Raw genomic sequence first — 22,620 nt, forward strand, 5'->3', positions numbered from 1 at the left:
GCCAAGTGCCATCTAGTGAGTCCTGCAGGTATCACGTTTAGAGAATGAAACTGGCTGTGCTCAAAAGTGTGGAGTTGGGTTCCCCCACCCCACCCCACCCCCAGTTTGGAAATCCCTATTTTAGTTTTTTGAAAGGAACCACAAGAACGAAGCAGGAGGTTTGGTTTTGGTTTGAAACACTCAGCTGTCTCCCCTTTTAGTAAATCCTTCCAGACTCACGGTGTATACAATACAGGTGACATTACAGGTGGTTTTATTTGGGTATGGGAATAAAAACCTCCTCCAAGTCCGTGTTTTTAGGGCTGTGCCTGGAGGAGGAGACACGCAGAGGCGTGATGCTCGTGGGCTCGCGTGGCGCAGGGATGGGTGATGACTGGGAGGACGTAAGGGAGCTCTCCTCACCTGGTCCCAACTTGTATCTTCTTCTCCTCATTAAACAGAGACATGACGAGGAGGCGGTGATTGACCAGGGAAGAACGAGCACCATTGTCAATATTCACTATGAGAAGGAGGAGCTGGAAGGTGAGTCGGGAGAGGTGCCACCAGCCCCACGAGTTTTCCCGTCGCGCAAAGTCCCTGCCGCATCCTGTGCTCAGTGTATGCATCACCTGCAGCGAAACGTGGCGTGCTTCTAAATAAACGAGCACGCTTATTTTCACATTGTTTTAATATTATGGCTTTTAGACAGAGGGGAAAAAGCCCCCGCAGCATCTGCGGTATGAGTGTTGGCCATGTTCCCAGCTTGTTTCCTCAGAGGCTGCTCTTGGCTTGGAGAGGTCAGGAGAATAATTTGATGGCTGCAGACACAGGGCTGTGATTTTCTTTTTTTTTTGTTCCAGACTTCATTATCACAGGACTGATTGGATCTCCTCTTGTCGCCTTGTGCCAACAAAGATTTTAAAAATAATTACCTTCTGTCGCTGCTTAATGAGCAGGCCTGAGTGTTGTCCAGCTGAAGCTGGAATTTTAGACAAGGGTTGATATTTTCAGGGCACTTTTAGGTGACCCGGAGCCATTGCTTGTTGTTGCTCTGTTGTTGCAAAGTTAGAGTAAAACAGGCTTGGAAAAAGGGAGGGGTCTCTGACATTCGGGGATGCAGTGAAACTAAAATGAAGAGAAGTTGGTGTTTCCTCCTGGGATGGATGCACTGGTTTAATCGTGGCAGCGGCGTCAACCATCTCCGCAATATCGAGAGTGATGCGAACACTGCTTTTTTCGCAGACCACCGCACCCTGTCCGTGGGCGTGCGGATGCCGCTGGTGAGGCAAAGCCACCGGCACCACCGACCCCACCGCCAGAAACATCGGAAGAAGGAACGGGAGAAGGACTGTGCCCCGATGGAGCAGGGCTACCACTGTAAGTCCCGCCGCAGCGTTCACGAGCCTCCTCGGGGCTGCGTGGGTGCCGGGGTCCTCTGCAAGCAGGTCCGTGTGGCTGATTTGTGTGGTTTGCTGTTCTTCTGAGGGAAAGTGGCATTATTTGGGAGGCAGTTGAAGGCATAATGGATTGAGGCTGGTCTTCCTTAGAGGGATCCTGCCTTTAAAAATGGAAACGTGGGGAAGGAAAGTGGCCCGTCCTTATGCAGAAGTGGAACAGATGGTTCTCCTTCTCCATGGCTCTGTGCAAGCCTGGCCAGACCCGGAGGAGAGGGGCCAGCCCAGTATTTAGGGCTGAACTGGTGCCGATCGATGGCCACTTTGCGTGTGAGCGTGACGGGTCGAATGCAGGTGTGGTAACAGGATTTATCTTCTGCCCCCAGACACCCCATCCCAGCGGGTGCAGTTCATCCTCAGCACCGAGGAGGACGAGCAGCATGTTCCCCACCACTTGTTCACTGAGCTGGATGAGATCTTCCTGAAGGAGGGTGAAGATGCCGAGTGGAAGGAAACGGCAAGGTAAATCCCTGCTGCCGGCTGTGGTGGCGGCCGTGGGCTCTGCCTTCCGCTCTCCGGGACGCGAAGCTTTTGCAGCTGCAGGTGCCGATGCGCGGAGCCTTCTCCTCTTGCCGCCCCGTAGCTGCACCAAAGGGGTTGCAGAGCTGAGGCTGTTTTCTTGCAACGGGGCTGATCGTGCCTGATGTCCGCAGGTGGCTGAAGTTTGAGGAGGATGTGGAAGATGGTGGCGAGCGCTGGAGCAAGCCCTACGTGGCCACGCTGTCCTTGCACAGCCTCTTCGAGCTGCGGAGCTGCATCAGCAACGGGATGGTGCTGCTGGATGTTTGTGCCAACAGCATTGAAGAGATCGCAGGTACTGAGCACGCTGTGACCCGCCGGGAACGGCTGAGCTCAATTTGCCGCGGTGCCCTTCACTCCCATATCAAACCCTGCCCCAATGGCACGTCCTTTTCCAGAAGTCGCGCTGTGTTTTTAAATCGTGGGTTGCTTTTTGGACGTAGACTGGGTGTACAACAGTGACATCAGCTTTTTCTCCCAGTATGGGAGCCTTTTGAAAGCCATTTGTGGGGTCAGAGAGGCGATTAGAGAATATTCTCCGGCCAGAAAGGAGTGTCAGGGCTTGGCAGGCTGCTCTCAGGAACACGGAGTCTGCGTAAGAGCTGAACCTCCTTAAATAAACTACTTACTACAAGCTGTTTCCTCCCGTTCTTTGTTTTGTTTTTTTCCTCTTGCCTTAACATCCAGGATTTAAGAGCTTTAAAGGCAGAGTTTATCTGGCAGGTGACCAAGCAGCATATTTCTGTGGGGAAGATAATTGAAGTTAATTGAAAAAGCGGCTTTGGAGAAATTATCTTTGACTGGCAGGTCTCCATTCAGCCCTTGCAAGAGCTGGAGAAGTCAGAGCCGTTCTTAGCACGTTTCTCCCCGGGCTTGGCAAATTGCAGTTGATGGGCAAAGGAAACTCTGGGAAAGTCTGTGCTAGAGATTGCTTATAATTTGTTGAAATGTGTCCAGTCTAGAGAGTCTGTCTAGAAACGCCAGATCGGGCAAAAAAATGACATTATCTAGGATGGGGAATAATTATCTGAGCGGAGTGATGAATAAGCACTTTGATGATGGCTTTTAGCAAAAGAGAATTCTTCCTTTCGCTGCAAAGGCTGAACTGCATTAAAACGTCTTGCTAAGCAAGGCTGAGCCCACGTTAGGGTATCCTGCGTGGCACAGCCTTCGCCGGGGGCTTGAGGGGTCGGGGCTTGGGGACTTTCTGCTCTGACGGCTTCGTTTCTCGTTGCCATCTCCAGATATGATCTTGGGCCAGCAAGAGCAGTCTGTGGAGTTTGATGAGCGCATGCGGGTGAAAGTTCGAGAAGTGCTTTTGAAGAAGCATCACCATCAGAACGAGAAGAAAAGAAACAACCTTCTCTCCATCGTCTGCTCATTTGCTGACACGAGCAAGAAGCAGTTAGACGTGCATCCCCTCGACAAGCCAGGTGAGGGTTCCTGCAGGGTTTGGTACCCGGTGAGGGTTTCTGCCAGGCTTTGGCACCAGGTGAAGGTTTCTGCAGGGCTTTGGCCCCATTAGACTTCTCCTGGCAAAGAAGCGTCCCGATTGCTCCTTGCCTGTCTTTCTGAGTGTCTTTCTCCTCCCAGCCCAAACACTCACTCCTCACCCATCTCCCACCACTGCAGAAGCAAAAAATGGGGTGAACTATGACAGCAATGCGATGGATCTAAGCAAGGTGAGACACTCGTAGCTTTCTTACGCCTTTAGGGCCAGATTTGCTCTTGCAAACTTGGCTGCAGAGTGTTCTGCAGAGTGCTGTGGGCTTTGCTTTTGGGGTAATGGCCTGAAAATCCCTTGTCGTGCCCAGGCGGAGCTGCGCTTCATGAAGAAAATTCCCACCGGGGCTGAAGCGTGCAACGTGCTCGTAGGAGAGCTGGATTTCCTTCGCCAGCCCATCATGGCATTTGTCCGCCTGAGCCCAGCTGTCCTTCTCTCGGGCATGACGGAAGTTCCCATCCCAACGAGGTCTGAATGAGAAGCGCAAAGTTTTTATTTAAAAAAAAAAACAAACACCACAACAAAACACCAAATTCACGCATCAGTTGGGCGTCCCAGGGCAACACGGCCAGTGGGAGCAAGCACGTTTCTCCCACCCACATGTCCTTGCTTTCATTCCTCCCTTCCCTGCTGGAGCTTTTAAACCCATTGGCCAATTTTAATGAAAGTTGGCCCAAAATTCAAATTTGCATTTGGTTTTGATGCATTTCAAATTCATCACCGGAGTCGGTGAGCCTACACGTCCCCCCTGGAGCCATGCTCTGGGCTGGGAGCTCCCAGGGATTTCTTTGGGCGCCCTTTGAGTGAGGCCATGTTCTTCTCTCTCATTTTGGTTTTCTTGCCTAGGTTCCTGTTTGTTTTGCTTGGACCAGGAGGAAAAGCCCATCAGTACCATGAGATCGGCAGGTCCATGGCTACTATCATGACGGATGAGGTGTGACGAGATAAGAGATATCTCCGGGTCATTTTTTGGGGCTTTCTTCACCTCTCCCTGTCTCTGTAGTAGTGAGGAAGAGGGTTTGCTGTCCCTGTTAGCTGCCTGCTGGAGGCTAAAATCCCACCTGGGCTGCAGCCTGCGCCTCATCCTTCTCCCCAGGGTCCCCAGCACGCTGTCCCCAGTGGTGGCATTGCCAGGGCCAGTGAAACTTCTCTTGAAGCAGAAGGCTGTGGTGTGCCATGGGGGACGGGAGCCTGGTGGAGATGGTTACAAATACTGTGATGCACAGATTTTTGCTTTGGGGGGAATATTTCCTGCCACTTCCAACAGGCGATTTGGGGGAAATGACCTTGCATTTAGCCAAGAGCTTATTGCACTGGTTAGGACATCCGAGATGGGTCATGCTCTCACCAGGTTGTCTCCTACGGCAGGTTTTCCACGACGTTGCCTATAAAGCCAAGAACCGGGCTGACCTGGTGGCTGGCATCGATGAGTTTCTGGATCAGGTCATGGTTTTGCCGCCAGGAGAGTGGGATCCCTCCATACGAATTGAGCCCCCGAAAAACGTCCCTTCGCAGGTGGGTGCTGCGGCAGAAGGAGGCACGAGGGGGATGGGCAGGAGGGCAGCACGGCTGGGGGTGCTGCTCAGGGGCCCAAATTCATAGGTCACGTACCCAGCCCAAAAAGCAAAACAAGCCAGTGGCTGCAAAGACATATCTTTATCTTATTTCCATTTTAACAGGAAAAAAGGAAGGTGCCAGAAGCTCTCGATGACAGCGCTTCTCACAGCAAGCCGGAGAAGCACAGCGGTCCTGAACTGGAGCGGACAGGAAGGTGTGAACTGAAATAGTTTGGTGGGGTGTTTTTCTGTTTGCCCCTAAAATCTGAGCGCACACCTCCCTTCTAGCAGAGTTTTGGGGTTAACTGGGTCAGTGAAGGGGCTCCAGGTTCCCAGCTTGGTCCCCTGGGCTGGGCGGGTGGGAGATTTGGGCAGCTGGGCTGAGCCGCAGCATGGTTGCACACAGGTTTTCTTGCTTTGGGGTGGAAGCAGATGTGTAAGTACCTCCAGGTAGAGCTCTGCTGCTTCTCAAAGTGAGGGACTGTTGCAATAAGAGGGGACGGGCTCTCAGGTTTGGTCTCCTTTTCTTTTTGTTGGAGGGTTTTTTCATATGCCTCAGTTTCTACTGGGGCTAAAATGGGAGAAGGAGACTTCTTTTTAGCAATGGAAGTTACTCTGTGCTTGCGATTGTCCTTCCTCAGCCAAGAAAACTTAACGCTGTCTTCCACGAAAATGGTTTGTTTTTTTTTTTTCCTTCCTCCAGGCTCTTTGGAGGTTTGATCCGGGATGTGAAGCGAAAAGCCCCCTGGTTCTGGAGTGACTTTCGGGATGGTCTGAGCCTGCAGTGTCTGGCGTCCTTCCTCTTCCTCTACTGTGCCTGCATGTCCCCCATCATCACCTTCGGGGGACTGCTGGGGGAGGCGACCAACGGCCACATAGTGAGCACCTCTCTCTGTTGGGTGGCACGGGGGAGGACAAAACTCATGCAAAAGTCCTTGCTGCAGTGAATTTGCACTTGTTTTTTTCCCCCTAATGATTTAATTACTCGCTGCTGCCTCTCTTCCCCGGACAGAGTGCCATGGAGTCGCTGCTGGGCGCATCCATGACCGGCGTGGTGTATTCCCTCTTTGCTGGCCAACCTCTCACCATCCTCGGCAGCACCGGCCCCGTCCTCGTGTTCGAGAAGATCCTCTACAAATTCTGCAAGTAAGGCTGGCTGCTGCGGCCAGGTGCTGCGAGCGCCTTTGGAAGAAGGCAGGGATGGAGAAAAGATGTTTTTCTTAGTGGTAGTTGGTAGATTGAAGTTGTCTTCTGTGTCACAGACATCACGCGCTGCTGCTTTAGTATGTGACGGTGCAGGAGCCCTCGGTCTCTGAAGGATGGATGGGTGGTTCGGGGTTTTTAGGGTTAAAGTGAAAGAGCAGGAGGAGGAGAAACCACAAGGATGTGGATGCCCGAGCTTGGCTGCAAAGGGAAGATGAGACAAATGACTCTGGTTTGGGAATGAGGGAAGATTTGCTTTCCTCTCAGTACAAACTCGGGCACTTTTTTGCATGATTTTTGCTGGAAGTGGAAATATATTTTACCCACATATCCAAAGAGTTTTCTGGTCCAATGTTTTGATGATTTTTGAGAAAGCAGGAGCTTTTCACGCGAAATGGATATTTTCCATGACAGTCTTTTTGTTGTGGCAACTGTGATGGGAGATTAACCCCCTTATTGCAATTAAATTTATTATGAAGCCCCAACTTGCTGGCAGCAGGTAACTGGGTGCAAACCCAGCCGGTTTCGCTGTTAGGGCATCGGGGTGATGTGGGAGAACACCACCTTCCACAACAGGGACCTGACCTCAATTAGCCTCCGAGGCATTAACACAAGGTAATTGTTAAATAAGGATAATTAAATAATTGGCCTCTCCTCCTGCGGGCCCACACCCTGCGCCGCAGTCCCAAGGCTGTCTGTCGTAGGACCGGAAACTGCATTCACCATCCGCAGCCTTGACACGCTCCTGAATTGCTGCCGACTTTCCCCGAAGGAAGGCACGGCTCGGAGCCTCTTGCTGCCCTCTCCACCCTGCGTTTTCTTTTGCTTTCCCAGGGACTACGCGCTCTCCTATCTCTCTCTCCGGGCATGCATCGGTCTGTGGACCGCCTTCTTCTGCGTAGTGCTGGTGGCCACTGATGCTAGCTCTTTGGTGTGCTACATCACCCGCTTCACCGAAGAAGCCTTCGCCTCCCTCATCTGCATCATCTTCATCTACGAGGCTCTGGAGAAGCTGAGTCACCTGCGAGAGACCTACCCTGTGCACACGCACAGCAAGCTGGACTTCCTCACCATCTCCTAGTGGGTTTCTTCCTCCTAAAACGCCGCTGCCCCTTGGCAGGAGCTCAGGGCTGCACCTCCATCGCCTTCCCCTCACCCCTGTCTTGGCTTCTCTCCTCCCAGCTGTAAGTGTGAGGCACCGACCCATCCCAGCAACGAAACCCTGCAGTTCTGGGAGAGCAACAAGATCAATGTGTCTGGCATCACCTGGGAGAACCTCACGGTGACTGTAAGTGCCCCGAGTCACTGCTTCCTCGTGCCGCGGCCGCGGGGTCCAGGGGCACTGGCCTGGTGCAAAGCTCAGAGCCCTTCAGGTGATGATGGGCTTCCAACTGTGCCAGTGCTGCTCTGAAAAGTCATTACTTCAGTGTGTTTAACCCCCTTGGGCCTGGGAAGGAGAGTCCACCTCATCCCCGACATGGTGGGCAATAACTGTTATCCTCAGAACAGCGGTTCTGTCTGGGAGCAAGGTTCAGTGGGTGCTTTGGTTATTGGAGAAGTTGGAGGACTTCAGTTCATGCTTGAAGGCTGTAATTAGCTTCCTTAATTGGTTCCTATTAACTCCAGGCCTTGCTTTCTTACTCAGCGCTGTCTGAAGGTACGTGCATAAACTTGCATGTCTGAGCAGCCCCTTGGGCCATTGTTGCTGGAAGCAGAGCTCAGGCACAGGGTGGGACGCTCTTATGGACATCTTCACCCCCCTTGGCCGTGTCCTGTGAGCCCGCCCCTGGGAAGGGACAATTTGTCTCTTCTCCTTTCCTGTCACTGTTGTCTTAGCCCTCCTTCCCCATTCCCTCTTTCACTCTCCCCAAGAGTTTCCAGTGTTTCCTTCCCCTCTGGTGTCTTCTTCAGCCACGGTTACCTGCCGTTCAAGCGGAGGATGTGCCATGGGTCTGTGGTACAGTGTCCCATCACATCTCCTCTCTCCGCTGTCTGTGTAGTTCCATGTGTCACTTATTCAGCTGCTGTTGATCGTTAAATATAAATCTCCGCTAGCTGCATTAGTCCCGAGGTCACGGATCTTGGAGCAAGATCCTTCAAACCCCCTAGTTATCCGAGGTTTCCTTGCCGCATGTGCACTACCTTTGTGTCCTGATGCTGTTTCCCCAGGAATGTCGGTATTTGCATGGAGAGTTTCGTGGACCTGCCTGTGGACACGATGGCCCCTACACGCCCGATGTCCTCTTCTGGTGCTGCATCCTCTTCTTCTCCACCTTTGTCCTGTCGGGCTTATTGAAGACGTTTAAAACCAGCCGCTACTTCCCGACCAGAGTAGGTAGAAGACGGTGGCCAGCAGCAGTCTCCACACTCATTTCCCAAAATGGCTTTCCCGGAGCACTAAGCAGTGTTTGCCACCGCTTGGTCAAACTGGGAAATGTTGACCTTGAAGGCCAAACTTGGATGTCCCTCACTCATTTCCAGGAGTGCAAAACGATCGTAGTGTTTCCCACCTGCCTCGCGACCTGCCCCGGAGCGGTTTTTTGCCCAGGCAGTGGGAAATCAGGTCTTCCAAAGTTGGTTGTTTGTTGTTTTTTTGCTTGTGTTTTTTTTTCACCTTCTGTGCCTTATATGCTCAAATGGAAAGTTGATTCAAATGAGGAACTGCCATAGAAAAAGTCACAAAGGACACTGTTTCTTCCTTTTGAGGAGCAAATGATGCCTCAGTGCTTTATTCCCATTGTAGCTGTGAGTGCAGCTGTAGTGGCAGACATCTGTTTCCTTATTTTTTAATATTTATTGGCTTTTTTTTAAGGTTTGAATCTCGCAGGTACAAACACAGCAACAGTATCTAACCGAGGGATTTGGCTGCATCTTCTCAGAGTGGTGGGAATTTGTTAACCAGCCTTAATGCTGTTGACGTCTTTAACTTTTCCATCTCCCGGTATGGCCCCGTTTGTGCTGTCCCTTTCAGCTCTGCTTTCTTGCCCCAGGTACGGTCCGCAGTAAGTGACTTTGGTGTCTTCCTCACCATCGTCGTCATGGTGCTCATTGACTTCCTGGTTGGGATCCCGTCGCCGAAGCTCCACGTCCCCCACATGTTCAAGGTAATGGGGTGTTTTGGTGTGGAGCCACTTTCAGCCCTTGGGGATGCCACAAGGTGATGCTGGGACAGGACAGGGCTGAGTCTGGGGATGCTGGTGGTGTTACTATCTCCTCTTCCACCTCCGAATGCATCGTTTCCTTCTGGAAAGAAGACGCCAGCCCCAAAACTTGATACCTACAGAAGTATCTATAGGTGCTTGCGACGAGGACGCTGGCACTGCTGAACCCCGTAGGAGAGGGTGACACGAAGGCAGGGCCAGGAGATGAGGCGGCACAGCGATGGAGAGGAAAATCAAAGCCAGCGAAGTGGCTGGGCTGGGAGTTGATCCTGATGTGTGTTTTGGCTTTGTTGCAGCCTACCAGAGACGACCGCGGGTGGTTGGTCAACCCCATAGGGCCCAACCCTTGGTGGACGGTGTTGGCCGCGCCCATCCCAGCTCTGCTCTGCACCATCTTGATATTCATGGACCAGCAGATCACGTCTGTCATTGTCAACAGGAAGGAGCACAAGCTGAAGGTAAGGGGCTGCAAGAGCTGACCCCATCCCCACCCCACTCTGGGCTGCAGGTGTGGGGAGAAGCTCCTATGCCAAGTGCTTTGTGAAGGCGTTGGTTTGGGACAATGTCAGGCTGTGTGGCAGGATGCTCTGCTGGATTAGTGATGTCACAGGGAGCAAACGAGGGCAGTTCAGATGAGCAATCTTTTGGAGGAGCAAATTAATTTTCGAGCACTATAGAAGCGTGTTTTTGTTTCAAAACGCCAGCAGGAGCTGGGGGAACGAACTGTTTTGACACACTGCCAGGGATAACTCGGGGTCACATCTTGCTTACAAGCAGTAGAAATTTCTTTATGAATGAAAATAGTCTGTTTGTTTGTGTGTTTGTTTGAGAAGTAGCTATTGCACAAACCTCCCAAATCCACTTGGTCTGAACTCCTGCCAGATTTTCATGCAAGGTGCTTGCGCAAAGACCGGATCCATCCTTATTTTTGCCAATTCTTCTCTTAAATTTTCAAGAGGGTGACTTGCGCCCAAGTAGGGTTTGAGTCTGAGTCGCGACGTTGTCCTCGCTCTTGTGCTGTGGGATGCTCTGTTCCTTGTTTTGCTGCCCACAGAAAGGATGCGGGTACCACCTGGACCTTTTCATGGTGGCCGTGATGCTCGGGGTGTGCTCCGTGATGGGGCTGCCCTGGTTTGTGGCTGCGACTGTCCTGTCCATCACCCACGTGAATAGCCTCAAAGTGGAGTCTGGCTGCTCAGCTCCAGGAGAACAACCCAAGTTTCTGGGGATACGAGAGCAGAGAGTCACCGGCTTGATGATCTTTGTGCTCATGGGCTGCTCTGTCTTCTTCACTTCGGTGTTAAAGGTAAGAGGAAAATGCAAAACACCCAACAAGCGTGAGCTTTTTGGAGGTTTGACAAAAACCATCCCCTCCCTCCAGGCCTGAGTAGGTGTGGAGCAGAGGAGGAGGCGATCCCAAACCTTGAGGCTTGGCCCACGGTGGGAACCAGCCTCAGTTACCCTTTCCAGCCCTTCACACCCCAGTTTGGTGTCCTCGAGGCAAGCGAGCAGGACAACTGCTTTAATTCCCAGGTGTCTCTCAGGCCCACCTGTGTTTATGGGTTACGACGAAGCGGATTCAGACCAGTACACTGCTCTCTTTCAAGCAGGCAGCACCTTATGGGATGCAATTTGCTCCCCCAAATGCCTCCCAACAGCCGTTCCCAGTAGCTAAACACACCAAAATCATCCCCGTGGGCTTCCTTGTGTGTTCCTCCCACAAAGTCACCGCAGCTCTAGGCTAAAAGGAGGCACTTCGCTTTTGCGTGTTGCCACAAAAATGTGTAGAAATGTTCTTCAGCCGTCACAGAATGTGGCGTACAGTTTCATGGGTGAAATGACCTATTTTCCTCCAACCTTTCAGGAAAACAGGATTATTCTAATGAAACGTAACTAAATGCTCTGCCTAAAGCAGAGCATTCACTCACTCACTCACACACACAAAACCTCTACGGGTTAAGAGGTGACACATCTCTAACCCTGTGGAAACTGGAAAGTTTTAGGCAATTTTAGGCAGTGCCTCTAGAAGAGAGCAGTAATACTGAAAAAGCAATTAAAAAAATAAATTATTGCATTCTTTTTTTTTTTTTTTAATTTCCCAGTTTATACCCATGCCTGTGCTTTACGGTGTCTTTCTCTACATGGGTGTGTCGTCGCTCAGAGGGATTCAGGTACGGACTCTTACAGCGTGCAGCTCCCTGCTGTGTCATCTCCAGAGAGGCGGGAAAAAAGCAGTGGTGTGGGAGAAAACCTCCCCAAAAGCAGGCAGTGAAAGTATTTTGTATAAGGAAAAGATTGGCGGGGGCACAGGAGGTACGTAGGGCGGGAGGACCAGGCAAGTTCAGCGCGCTCTGCGTCACAGTTTGGGACAGGGCAGTGTTTGGTGTGGTGAAAATGGGGGAATTCAGTGCAAAGCGAAGGCGATTTCTACTGCCGGTGGGAATCCTCACTGGGGGATTGAGTGGGCTGAGAAATGCCAAATAACAAACAGAAGAATAGAATATATTAAAAATATATTTTTATAGAAGAACAGGGAGGGGGGGTGAGATGGTCTGAGGAGGACCTGGGGGTACGGACTGATGAGAAGCTCACCATGAGCCGGCAATGCACGATCGCAGCCCAGAATCTGGGCTGCATCAGCAGTGTGGCCGGCAGGGCGAGGGGGGGATTGTGCCCTCTGCTGTGCTCTGCTCTGGGGAGACCCCCTGCAGTGCTGCCTCCAGCTCGGGGGCTGCAGCACAGGAGAGACATGGACCTGGTGGAGCGGGGCCAGAGGAGGCCCCGGAGCTGCTGCGAGGGCTGGAGCCCCTCTGATGGGAGGACAGGCTGGGAGAGTTGGGGGCGTTCAGCCTGGAGAAGAGAAGTCTCTGGGGAGTCCAGTGCCTAAAGGGGCTCCAGGAGAGTTGGGGAGGGACTCTGGATGAGGGAGGGGAGCAAGGGGACGAGGGGGGATGGTTTGACACTGACAGAGGGCAGATTGAGATGAGATATCAGGGAGAAATTTTTCCCTGTGAGGGTGGTGAGGCACCAGTGCAGGTTGCCCTGAGAATCTGTGGCTGCCCCATCCCTGGAGGTGTTCAAGGCCAGGTTGGACGGGGCTTGGAGCAACCTGGGCTGGTGGGAGGTGTCCCTGCCCAGGGCAGGGGGTGGGACTGGCTGGTCTTCGAGGTCCCTTCCAACCTAAACCCTTCTGTGATTCTATAATAGAAGAATGTGGAATAATTGCAATTTGGTGGGCAGCTCTCATGGACACACTGGTTTATAGATGGAGCAAAGGGAAAACGGGTGCTGCTCCCGGGAGGAACAAAGTGGGATCCAGGATTTCTCACTGCACACGAGATCCTGAAAACTCCTTCCACGTCCCAACAGGGCCGGAAACTTTCCGCAGCCCCAAGGGGTAACTTTTCCGCTTTTATTTTGCAGTTCTTCGATCGCTTGAAGCTCTTTTGGATGCCGGCAAAACACCAGCCGGATTTCATCTACCTGCGGCACGTTCCCTTGCGGAAGGTGCATTTCTTCACCTTGATCCAGCTCATCTGCCTCGTCCTGCTCTGGGCCATCAAGGTGTCCCGTGCTGCCATCATCTTTCCCATGATGGTAAGAGCCGGTGCCGCTCGGCAGTGGGACGTTTGCAGCATCGGAGTGAAATGTAGCATCATCTCACACCTCACCCCCTCTTCCCTCTCATTTTGTGAAGGTTTTGGCTCTCGTGTTTGTCCGGAAAGTGATGGACTTCTGCTTCTCAAAGCGGGAGCTCAGCTTTTTGGATGACCTTATGCCAGAAAGCAGGAAGAAGTTGGCCGATGCCAAAAATGAAGGCAAAGAAGAAGAGGTGATGCTTGCTGGGTGCTCGGGGCTGGATGTCTCCCTCGGGCTCTGAGATTGCCTCTTTCCGTCACAGCTTCTCTTGAAATGTTGGGGGAAGATCCGAACTCAATAGAAATAGATCCTGACAGCCTGGATCCCACATCATAACCTTGTTTTTAAATTAGCAGTGAGCTTAACACTTGAATAGCGGTATAATTTTTAAAGGTGCCATTTATAATAAACATTATAATTATGATGGAAAGATTTGCTCATAAGGGTGGTTTTAACCCCCCCCAAAATGTTTGGAGTGAAAGGTCTTTCCCCGGCTGTGCTAACAGAAGGTCAGAAGGAGAGGGCAGCACGTGGGCTTTGCTGGGTGTTTAGTTTATCTCCACTTCGATCATAGACAGAGAACTTTGATTTGTCCCTTTTTATGTCAGGAGTCCCAGGAGATGATGGAAGCTGCTGCTGCAAACTCCGTTCGGCTGCAGCTGGGCAAGACCAGCAGCGCGGATATCCCAAAGCCAAGCAGCGACAGGTAAAGCCCCACCAAGCAGCAGGACCCCCGGCAAGATTAGCCTGAAGGGGGTTGGCAGAATTTTCTCCATGTTTCTTTGCTGAGCATCCCAGCGCCATGCACTCAGCTTGGTGGGAAGAGCAAATTTATGGGCAGGGCGGGCGGCAGAGCGCTGGCACAGGCTGCCCAGAGAGGTGGGGGAGTCTCCCACTCGGGAGCCATTCCAAACCCGCCTGGAGGTGTCCTGTGCCACTGCTGTAGGTGCCCCTGCTCTGGCGGGGGTGGGACTGGGTGAGCTCCAGAGGGCCCTTCCAGCCCTGACCAGTCTGGGATTCTGTGCAGAGCCTTTGCACAGAGCTGTAGCTCTGCGGCTCTCCGGCTCGCCTTCCAAACCTCCTCATCCCACCCAACCCGCTGTGCTTATGCGCAGCTTTGGTTCTCCTCCCCCCCGTTCCTCTTGCTGGTGCTGATGCGCTGGGTGGCGTCAGTTCCCACAGTCACAGATTGCGCTCTCAAATATTTATTGCAGGACTGATCCTTCGGAGATTAATATCTCGGATGAGATATCAAAAACACCCGTGTGGAAGGCTCTCACTATGAGCACGGAAACAGTCTGAATCTGGGGAGGAAAGAGGTAAAGGATCGTGTGGGAACGTGGCCGTGCTCCTTTGCGAGCGGTGGCACGTGCCTACGGCTTTTTTTTTTTGCCGGCAATGCCGAGCAAGCGGCGAGGGCTGCGGCACACGAACCAGCTCCTCTCTGCTGGCGCCGTCCCACGAGCGGGGCAGCAGCCCCACTGATGATGCTCTCCCTCCTTTTCTCTCTCCTCCCTCCCCCCAACTCCAGTTTTCATGTTTAGGAATCTTGACTTTGAAGGAGAGGCATGAGAACGTGACTCGGGGATGTGCCCACGCAGACATGGGCAGAAACCGCTTTTATTTTGTTTTCCAGTTGGCGGATTCCCCTTTAAGCCACGGCGATGGTTTCAGCTGTCCTTGGTGTGCTTCAGGCATTCCCTCTCTCCAGAGCAGCAAACTGAGGTGCACATGACAGTCAGTGGGAGTTCGGTGGTGTTCCGCCTCCGTGTGTTCGTGTGTGGGTTGTTGCCGCTTTGTAGCGGTAGAGGGACTGCTGCCGCTTCATCGTTCAGTGCTATTTTTTTAATATCTCACTCCTCCTCTTCTGTTTCTCTTTTTTTTTTATTCCCCAAAAATAAACTCTGAATGTTTCTGTTGTATGTGACGCATTCTCCACTTTCTTCTTCATCACGACCAGGTTCTCGGGTCTGGTTTGGGGTCCTGCCTTCAGTTCGCCCTTCTGTCTCTCCCTGGCAGGAGAGGGATGCCCTCCGTGGCGGGGCAGCGCGGAGCGCCCGAGCGGTTGGGCCGAGGCGAAGGAAAAGCATTTGCTCCCTGCGCTCCAGTTTTACATTGGAGTTTTGGGGGAATTTTTGTTTGTTTGTTTGTTTTTATGATAATTATTTTTCTTGTTTCGGCTCTGCCGTCAGCCTGGAAGCTGCAAAAGGCAGAAATGGCACCTTCTCCTCCCCCGGCTGTTAAATTAATATAAGGCAGCGCTTCAGATCAAACCCCTCCAATCCGCCGGGTGGTGGCGGGAGCGGCCAGGCGAGACCTGGGGCTCTGTGTCCCCGGGCGGCCCCTCCGCTGTCCCTCCGCTTTCCTTCCTTTTCCCTCCCTGGCTCTCTCTCTGTGGTGTTTTTTTCTCCTCCCCTCTCCTCGCAAAACCGCGTCTCTCTCGCAGGGTGGGATGAGCCCGGAGGCAAGTGGGAAGGTGCCTTTTCCTCCTCCTTTTTCCTGCCCCTTTGCAGGAAGAAGCTGTTGAGCAGAGATGGTTCTCGGGCTCTCTTCCTGTCTCAGGGGGGTCGTTGGGCTGCGGCGTGGGGCCGCGGAGCCCGGGAGGAGAGGACAACCCGAAGAAAAGGTCCCCTTGCCGCCCTCCACCAGCAGCGGTGGGATGGGTGCAGGGACCCTCCTGCCATCGGCTTATCCCGTCCCCTGTGGGAGCCTTTTTCTGCAGCAAACCGACCCAAAGCGACAACGGCACGTTGGTGCTTCTTGCTAAATGGGGAGGGGGGAGAAAAACAAATCTATCAGTTTGCTCTGTAAGGATGGAAGCGGCGCATCCCCAAACAGGGCCAAAATCAGGCGGCTTTTACGGGATGGGGTTTTGCAAAGCGGCTGGTGCCAGTGCCCCACGGTGACGGTCAGAGGGGGAAGAAACTGGTTGAGCCCTTAAAAAGAGGAAAAGAAAAAGGCTCGGAGGAAGGGAAAGGTGCAGCGCCGGGGTTTCCTTGCTGCTGTTCCTCCGGGATGCCCGTGCGCGCCCCTCCACGCTGCCCTCCGGGCAGGACCGTGCTCGCTGCTCCGGCTCTGCCTCCCCGGAGGGGAAAGGTCCCAGAGCAGGAGAGTCCCCGTCTCTCCCCCCTTCCCAAAAGAAACTTTAATTTAATCGTTACGCTGGTGACCCACAGTGGCTGTGGGGCTGGGGGGGTGTGGTACCAGCCCTATTGCTGCCCTGCCCTTAAAATGGAATTATACACTTCTAATATAGGACAATTTGGATTTTTTTTTTCCATTTTGTTTTGCTCCCTGTAAAAGGAGGGAGTGGGGCTGAGCTTCACTCCCTCCTGGCCGGGACCGGGGCCAGAGCCTGGGCTTGTTTTCGGCACGTGCCGGGCATCACTTCAGCAGAGACAGAAAGGAAGAAAATCACCCTGGAGGGAAAACGCGGCCGGTTTTGGGGCAGAGCGGGCTGAGTCCGGCTCTGCATCTCCCCCTTCCCCAGGGGCCACAAAACCTTGGTGGCTGCCTCCAAAATTCCTTACTTAAAAAGTAAAGCAAATTTCCCCGGCACGGCCCTCTTCTGCATTCGAAGCTCGGGGGTTTTTGCTGCTTACAGGGTGAGATTTTTTATTTATTTATGTATTTATTTTTAATTAAATGAAAGCTGAGGTCTTGGTTAACAACGTGACTGAGCCACCTAAAAGGCGGCTGTAACCCCCCGGGCTGACTGTGGGACACAGTGCTGCGCCTGTCCCCCCCTTCGTGCCCCGTGATCCCACGGCCGGCTCCGTATTTTGGGAGGATTTAATATTTCCCTGTGCAGAGGAGAATTTTACGGGGAGGAGTCGGGAGGAAAAATCCCTCTCAAAGCTGCTGCTGGAGTCGCTTTAGGAATCAAAAGAGATATCCCTGCAGTGACCCGCAATGCTTTAGTTGGCAGCAAAGCCCCTTCCCAGCGAGGCGGGACGGGGGCTGCTGTGCGCTTCGGTGCCTTCAAACAGCTCCTCACGTCCCCCGGGGGCCCCTCGAAAGAAGTTTCCTAAAATGATGCGCATAATAGAGATCCTTAAGCGGGGTGGGGTGGGGGGGTAATGTAAAAAGGTAATAAAAAAGGGTGGGTTTTTTTAAATTATTTTAATTCCCTCCACCCCCAGTGCACTACATGTCAAAATACAGCAATTATTTTTGTTGCGCAGATGCTGAAATATATTTATTTTATTGTAAGAGATGATCTAGTTTGGAAACACTCCATGTTGTAAATAAAACTGGGGGTGGGGGGTGGGGGAATCCCCCAAGCGAATCTGTGTTATTTATCACTTTGAATCTTTGTGTGGTTTTGTGTTTGGTTTTAGTTTTTTTGTTTCATTGGGTTTTTTTAATTTATTTTGGGTTCATTCTGTGGAACACAAATGACACAAATCCCTGTCGCCGTCGCGTGGGTCCCGTCGGTGGAGCGTCACTGTGGACTGAGGGGTTCCCCCCGCCGGAGCCGGGACTGTCGGCCCTTTTTCTCTTGTTGCCCATTGAACGTAATGGGAAAAAGAATGGAATAAACCTCTCGTTTGTCTCACTGCGCCGCTGCCTTGTCTTTGGGAGGGCGGGGAGGAGGCGGAGGGGGCTGCGAAGCTTTTTGGGGGGGGGCTGGAGGGGACGGGGGAGTGGGCAGCACTGATTTTTGGGGGAAAGCCCATTTGCCTGGGGGTGGGGAACCAGCTGACTGGGGAAAGGGCTGAAATTAGCGGGTCTGGGGTTTGAAAAATTTAATGACTTAACTATGTTTTGGTTTTTAAATTTTGTGTTTTTTTTTTTTTTAATTTGGGTTATTTGGGGGTTTAAATTTTGTTGTTTACTTTAATTTGGGGTTTTAAATTTTTTAATTTTTTTTTTTATATAATTTTTGTTGTTTCTCTGTGCAAGTAATTGCAATGAGCTCTGTGCTGCAGGAGGGAGGGGACAGCAGTGTCACACGTGTCCCCTCTGCCAGACCGTGGGGTGCTCAGGGAGCTCAGAAAGGGGACTGGGGGGAGGGAGGGGCCGGCGCACAACAGAAATTGAGCATTTCTTCCTCCCTACATTCTTGGGGGTATATTTTTGCCCATCTGCAATAGTTAATTAGCATTACATTAAATCCAAAGAGATTCTAGTTATCTTTCATATAGTATTTTTTTTATTCATTTCTTTCAAACCCCCCTCTGGCACAGGTCTGTGGGGTCAGGCAGGCGCATCCCCAGTGCCCTTTTACCTAAAACTTGAGGAACTGAGTGAAAAAAGAGGGCACCTGAGCCAAGCCAGGGGTCAGAGCCTGGAAATCCCAGGAGACCGGTGGTGTGTGGGATCCCCACGCGATGCTCGGAGGCGTTGGAGACGTCAGAAACCGGCAGCCGGATTTAGGGAAGGTTTTATTATGATTTAGGGAAAGCTGCAGGATCCGCAGTGCTGTGGGAGCAGTTACAGAGAAAACTGAGCCGGAGAAATCGTGGTTTGAAGGGGTGGTCGAGCCGCGGGGGCACTTACCTTCTGCAAAGACAGCCGTTCCCCTAAAAGCAAGATCCTCTTTTTCTCCTTCGAGCTGGTTGTGGCTGAACTCTTCTCCTCACCGGTGCCTTTAAGCTGGTTAGCAGGATGCTAAAAGCTGACGGGTAGGTCACCGCTACTCCTGGTTTTAGTCAGATGGGTCGTTATGAATCATTACAGCGTTTTTTAAGTGGGGCTGTTGCAAAAAATACAGTTGTTGCAGTATTTCCCACCTTACGCCTTCAGCGAGGGGCTGGTTTGGTGGTTGGGATTTATGTGTGTGTGTGTGTCTGTGTGTGTGTTGTTGTTGCTGTTTCTCTTTTCTATTTTTTCCACTCTTTGGCCCAAAGGAGTGACCTGTGGGTTTCCTCCTTTCAGGTGAGATGGCCCCGTGGTGCCACAGCCCATCTCACAGGGAGGAATGATTTCTCTGCCCACGGGGCCGCCCTTTCCAACACCTTTGGTTTGAGTTGAAAAAGTTAAGAAACAAAGAAGAGGAAAAATGTAAAAGAAGCCTTTGGGTACCCAAGCACCGGCTGCTGCTTTTCGCCGAGTGAAACTCAGGTGGGAGCTCATCAGCTGGACAGACACCATCACAGACTCACAGAACAGTTTGGGTTGGAAGGGACCTTGAAGATCATCGAGTTCCACCCCCCCACCATGGGCAGGGACACCTCCCACTAGACCCAAGCCTGGTTTCATCCCCCAAGGTCAGATCTGAAACTGGGGCCGTTCCCCACCAAGTGTCAAGGACCGCCGCAGGAAGTGCAATTCCCGGGGCTCTGGTGGATTAAAGGAGCTGCTTCGGTCCCTCAAGATACCCTAAAAAAAACCAGAACAGGGGCAGAATCCACCCAGTGTGAAGGAGTTACAGCAAGTTCTAGGAACTTTAAGCTGTTGGCGTAAACACACCCCTGGCTTTTCCATCATTGCTCGCCCCTTGATGATTTGCTCAGGAAGGGAAAATCCTGGGAATGGACTGACCAACATACCAATGCCTTGGAATTGCTAATAAAAGAGCTGAGGTTATTCCAACAACTTGGTCCTATACATCCAACTGACCCTGTCCATGTAGAACGGGGGTTCAGTGAACGTGGTTCTCACTGCACTTTGGCAGAAGAGACTCACACACCTCCACTCCCCACACCGACAACCCTCCCCCTCCCCCAACGCTCCAAAAAGCAGCATTCCTTAGTGCAGACTCCTTAAGCTGACTCCACAGCTACGGCTCCCCGTGGGCTCTGGGGGAGACAAGGGGGCCCCGGGGGTCTCCGTGGGCTTTAAAGGGGTCCCAGGGCTGCCCACGGGCAGAGAGAGGGGTAGGAGAAGAAAAAAGGAGAAGAAGAGAAGAGGTGGGTCGAGGGGGGAGGGGAGAATGGTGGGGGGAATGGTTGGGGGTGTGGGAGTGAGCGTGTGAGGGGGGAGTGAGGGGAATGGATGTTTGTGAGGGGGGAATAGATTTTCGTGAGCGGGAGAGGTGAAGGAGCGGAGGTTTGCAGGGCTGTGAGGTGCCTGTGAGAGAAGAGGCCCCGGAGGGAGCTGAGTGGAAAGGGCTGTGTGTGGAAAGAAAAGCTTTAAGGACAGGCCGGGCTGGGGAAAGGTGGTGGCCCTGAGGGAGGGCTTGGGGAGCGGGGCTAGAAGCGTGGGTTTGGGGCAAAACTCTGGGAAAGAAACTGCAGGACAGGGCCAATCTGAGTATACAGTTTTAGCGAAGCTTCAAGGAAAAGGTGACCAAAGGTGCCTCTTGTCCTTTTGTGGGCTGGTTTTGTCTAAGTTATTCATGCGAGTGGATTTTTGCCACACGGGATGGGAACTTTCGCTTCCCGGGATAGCTGATGCCCCTGGATAACCACTGCCCGCGAAGCACTGCGAAACCCCGTGTTCAAAAAAGAGGATAAAGGCCGAGTTTTGCCTCTCAGAAGGATCTCTAAGCACCGTCTCCACGTAATTTCCAGTACCTTTCTGGTTGTTTTCTTTCCCCCCACCCCCGTGATGTCCGTCGGGGGGGCTGGCGGAGCTCTGCAGGCAGATGTGGGGCTCATTTTGGTGAGGGCTGAGCTGATTTCAGGGAGTCCCGGCTCATTTTGCGGAGGATTGGGCTAGTTTAGGGGGGTCCCGGCGCATTTGGGGGAGGGCTGCGCTGTTTTCGGCCTCGCAGTGCCCGGGGCGGAAAGAAGCGGTGGTGCGGGGCTGAGGGGGCCTCGTCGTCCTCGGCGCGGCCCCGCCCCTCTCGTCCGCCGTTGCCGCGGCGACGTGGGGGGGCGTGGCCCGGATCTGCCCCTCGGCGCATGCGCGGGTGGGCGGACGCGAAGGAGAACGTTTCCGGTGTGCGGCGGTGGTCGGGAGCTGCGGCGTTTGGTACCGGGAGAGACGGGGGGACCGGGGCCGAGGGGGGCGGGAGCGGGGTGGGGGTGGGGCGGCGGCGGCGGCAGGAGCGGTGCGGAGGTCTCCGGGGCCAGTTCGGGGGATTGTGGGGTGTCGGGACCGGGCTGGGGGGCGCGGGGGGCGGTCTGGGCCTGTTTGGGGGGGGCAGAGCCGAGTGGGGCGTCCCCGGGGGAAACAGGGCCGATTCAGGCTCCCCCGTCCCCCGCTGCCGTCCCCTCACCCCCCGCTCGCTCCCCGCAGGTGGCGGCAGCCCCGGCCGCAGCGCAGGGTGCCCGGGGCCGGCCTGGCCGGGCGCTTGGCTCCGCTCTGGGCTCCGCTCTCAGCCCCCCCCGGCAGGTCAGCCCGGCCGTGCCCCCTTTGCCCTCCTCCAGCCCACGGCCGAGTCCCCCCAGGTACCCCCGAGATGGGTCGGGGGGTGTCAGCGCTGGGCCCCCTGAAGCGGGTGGTGGGCATGGGCATTGCTGGGAGCCCGTGGGCAGCCCTGGGACCCCCTCAAAGCCCACGGAGACCCCCCGGGGCCCCCTTATCTCCCCCGGAGCCGACGGGGAGCCGTAGCTGTGGAGTCAGCTTAAGGAGTCTGCCCTAAGGACTGCTGCTTTTTGGAGCGTTGGGGGAGGGGGAGGGTTGTCGGTGTGGGGAGTGGAGGTGTGTGGGAGGAGTCCCGTGTCTTTGGGGAGCTTTGGGGGTGTTGGGCAGATTTGGGAGAGTGGGGGAGGGGTCCCCTCCTTTGGAGCTCCCTGGTTCTTTTCTTCTAGACTGTGGGAGGCAGCGGGCGAAGGGGGAAGGCAATAGAGTGGGTTGCTGTACTTCAGTCCTTGGTTGAGAGTCAGCGACTCTGCTCCCTTGCTGCTCAGCAGACTATTGGCTCCGTGGGGCTGTTTCTCCAGGCAGGCTACGACTACAGAAATGGCCCCACTTCCTCGGAAGAGTTGTCAGCGGTGATGTCTCCTGGGAACATACTGCCTGACGTTGGATAGACCTGGCACCACGCAGCAGCTCAGAGCTCCACAGTGTATGCTTCCACGCTCAGTTCCGTTCCCTGCCTGGGAACCCGCTCTTTCTCGGTCCCTGCTGGCAGCTCCTGTGGAGGCTCCTGGCTGAGGACCAGCCCCAGTTTCCCCACTGCCCCACCAGCAGCCATGGGAGAGCGGGGGTGTCCTGAGTGTGTGAGCACCACTGGCTCTGTTGCTGCACTGGGCCAGGGCTCCAGGAAGTGGTAGAGGGAGCTCTGGGAAGAGGAGCTGCTCCTCAACAGGCTGCTGCAGTCCTCCGAGTTGGCCAGCGAGCACAGGCTGCAGGGGCTCTTGCGGTAGCCCTTGGGGGGCCCAGGATCCCGGGGGGTTCCCTGGACCAGAAGGAGCTGTCCCCACTGATAGGACCTATAGGCGGCAGAGGAAGGCAGGGGGACGTGGGGGCTTGGGGGGGTCAGGGGGTAGAGAGAGGCATCACTGCTCAGATGGTATATTGTTGGCAGGGAGCCCAGGGGGTCCTGTGGGGCCCGGTGCTGCCTCCTCGGTTGCCCTGCAGAGGAGGAGAGAGAAGAGACCCGCTGCACCCCGTCTCCTCCGTCGGGGCCCGCGGGCAGCACCCCCTCCTCAGCAGGCAGGCAGGGCTGCCCAGCGCAGGCAGGGCACGGGCTGAGGGTCTGGGGCAGGATCTGGGGGTCTCCCCCACACTCCCTGCTTCTCCTGTGTCGACTTGAGCCTCCCATCCTTCAT

General features: G+C 53.9%; 1 protein-coding gene across 1 annotated transcript; it reads left to right on the top strand.

Moving 5' to 3' along the window:
• Positions 1–362: 362 nt before the first annotated feature.
• On the top strand, positions 363–14,317 carry LOC309685377 (electroneutral sodium bicarbonate exchanger 1-like; the record flags this gene model as incomplete). The annotated part of the gene is made up of 23 exons (XM_082501149.1): positions 363–522; positions 1,222–1,356; positions 1,760–1,895; positions 2,087–2,247; positions 3,197–3,385; positions 3,546–3,634; positions 3,767–3,924; positions 4,303–4,390; positions 4,825–4,971; positions 5,136–5,227; positions 5,716–5,890; positions 6,025–6,158; positions 7,050–7,295; positions 7,398–7,503; positions 8,385–8,546; positions 9,206–9,319; positions 9,673–9,834; positions 10,431–10,682; positions 11,479–11,547; positions 12,800–12,973; positions 13,074–13,208; positions 13,624–13,721; positions 14,230–14,317. 23 exons carry the CDS (start codon positions 363–365, stop codon positions 14,315–14,317), a joined length of 3,270 nt encoding a protein of 1,089 aa, XP_082357275.1.
• Positions 14,318–22,620: the final 8,303 nt, after the last annotated feature.

This window comes from Vanellus vanellus (genome assembly GCF_965231255.1).
Source record: "Vanellus vanellus genome assembly, contig: HAP1_SCAFFOLD_29, whole genome shotgun sequence".
In the NCBI taxonomy this organism is placed as follows: domain Eukaryota; kingdom Metazoa; phylum Chordata; class Aves; order Charadriiformes; family Charadriidae; genus Vanellus; species Vanellus vanellus.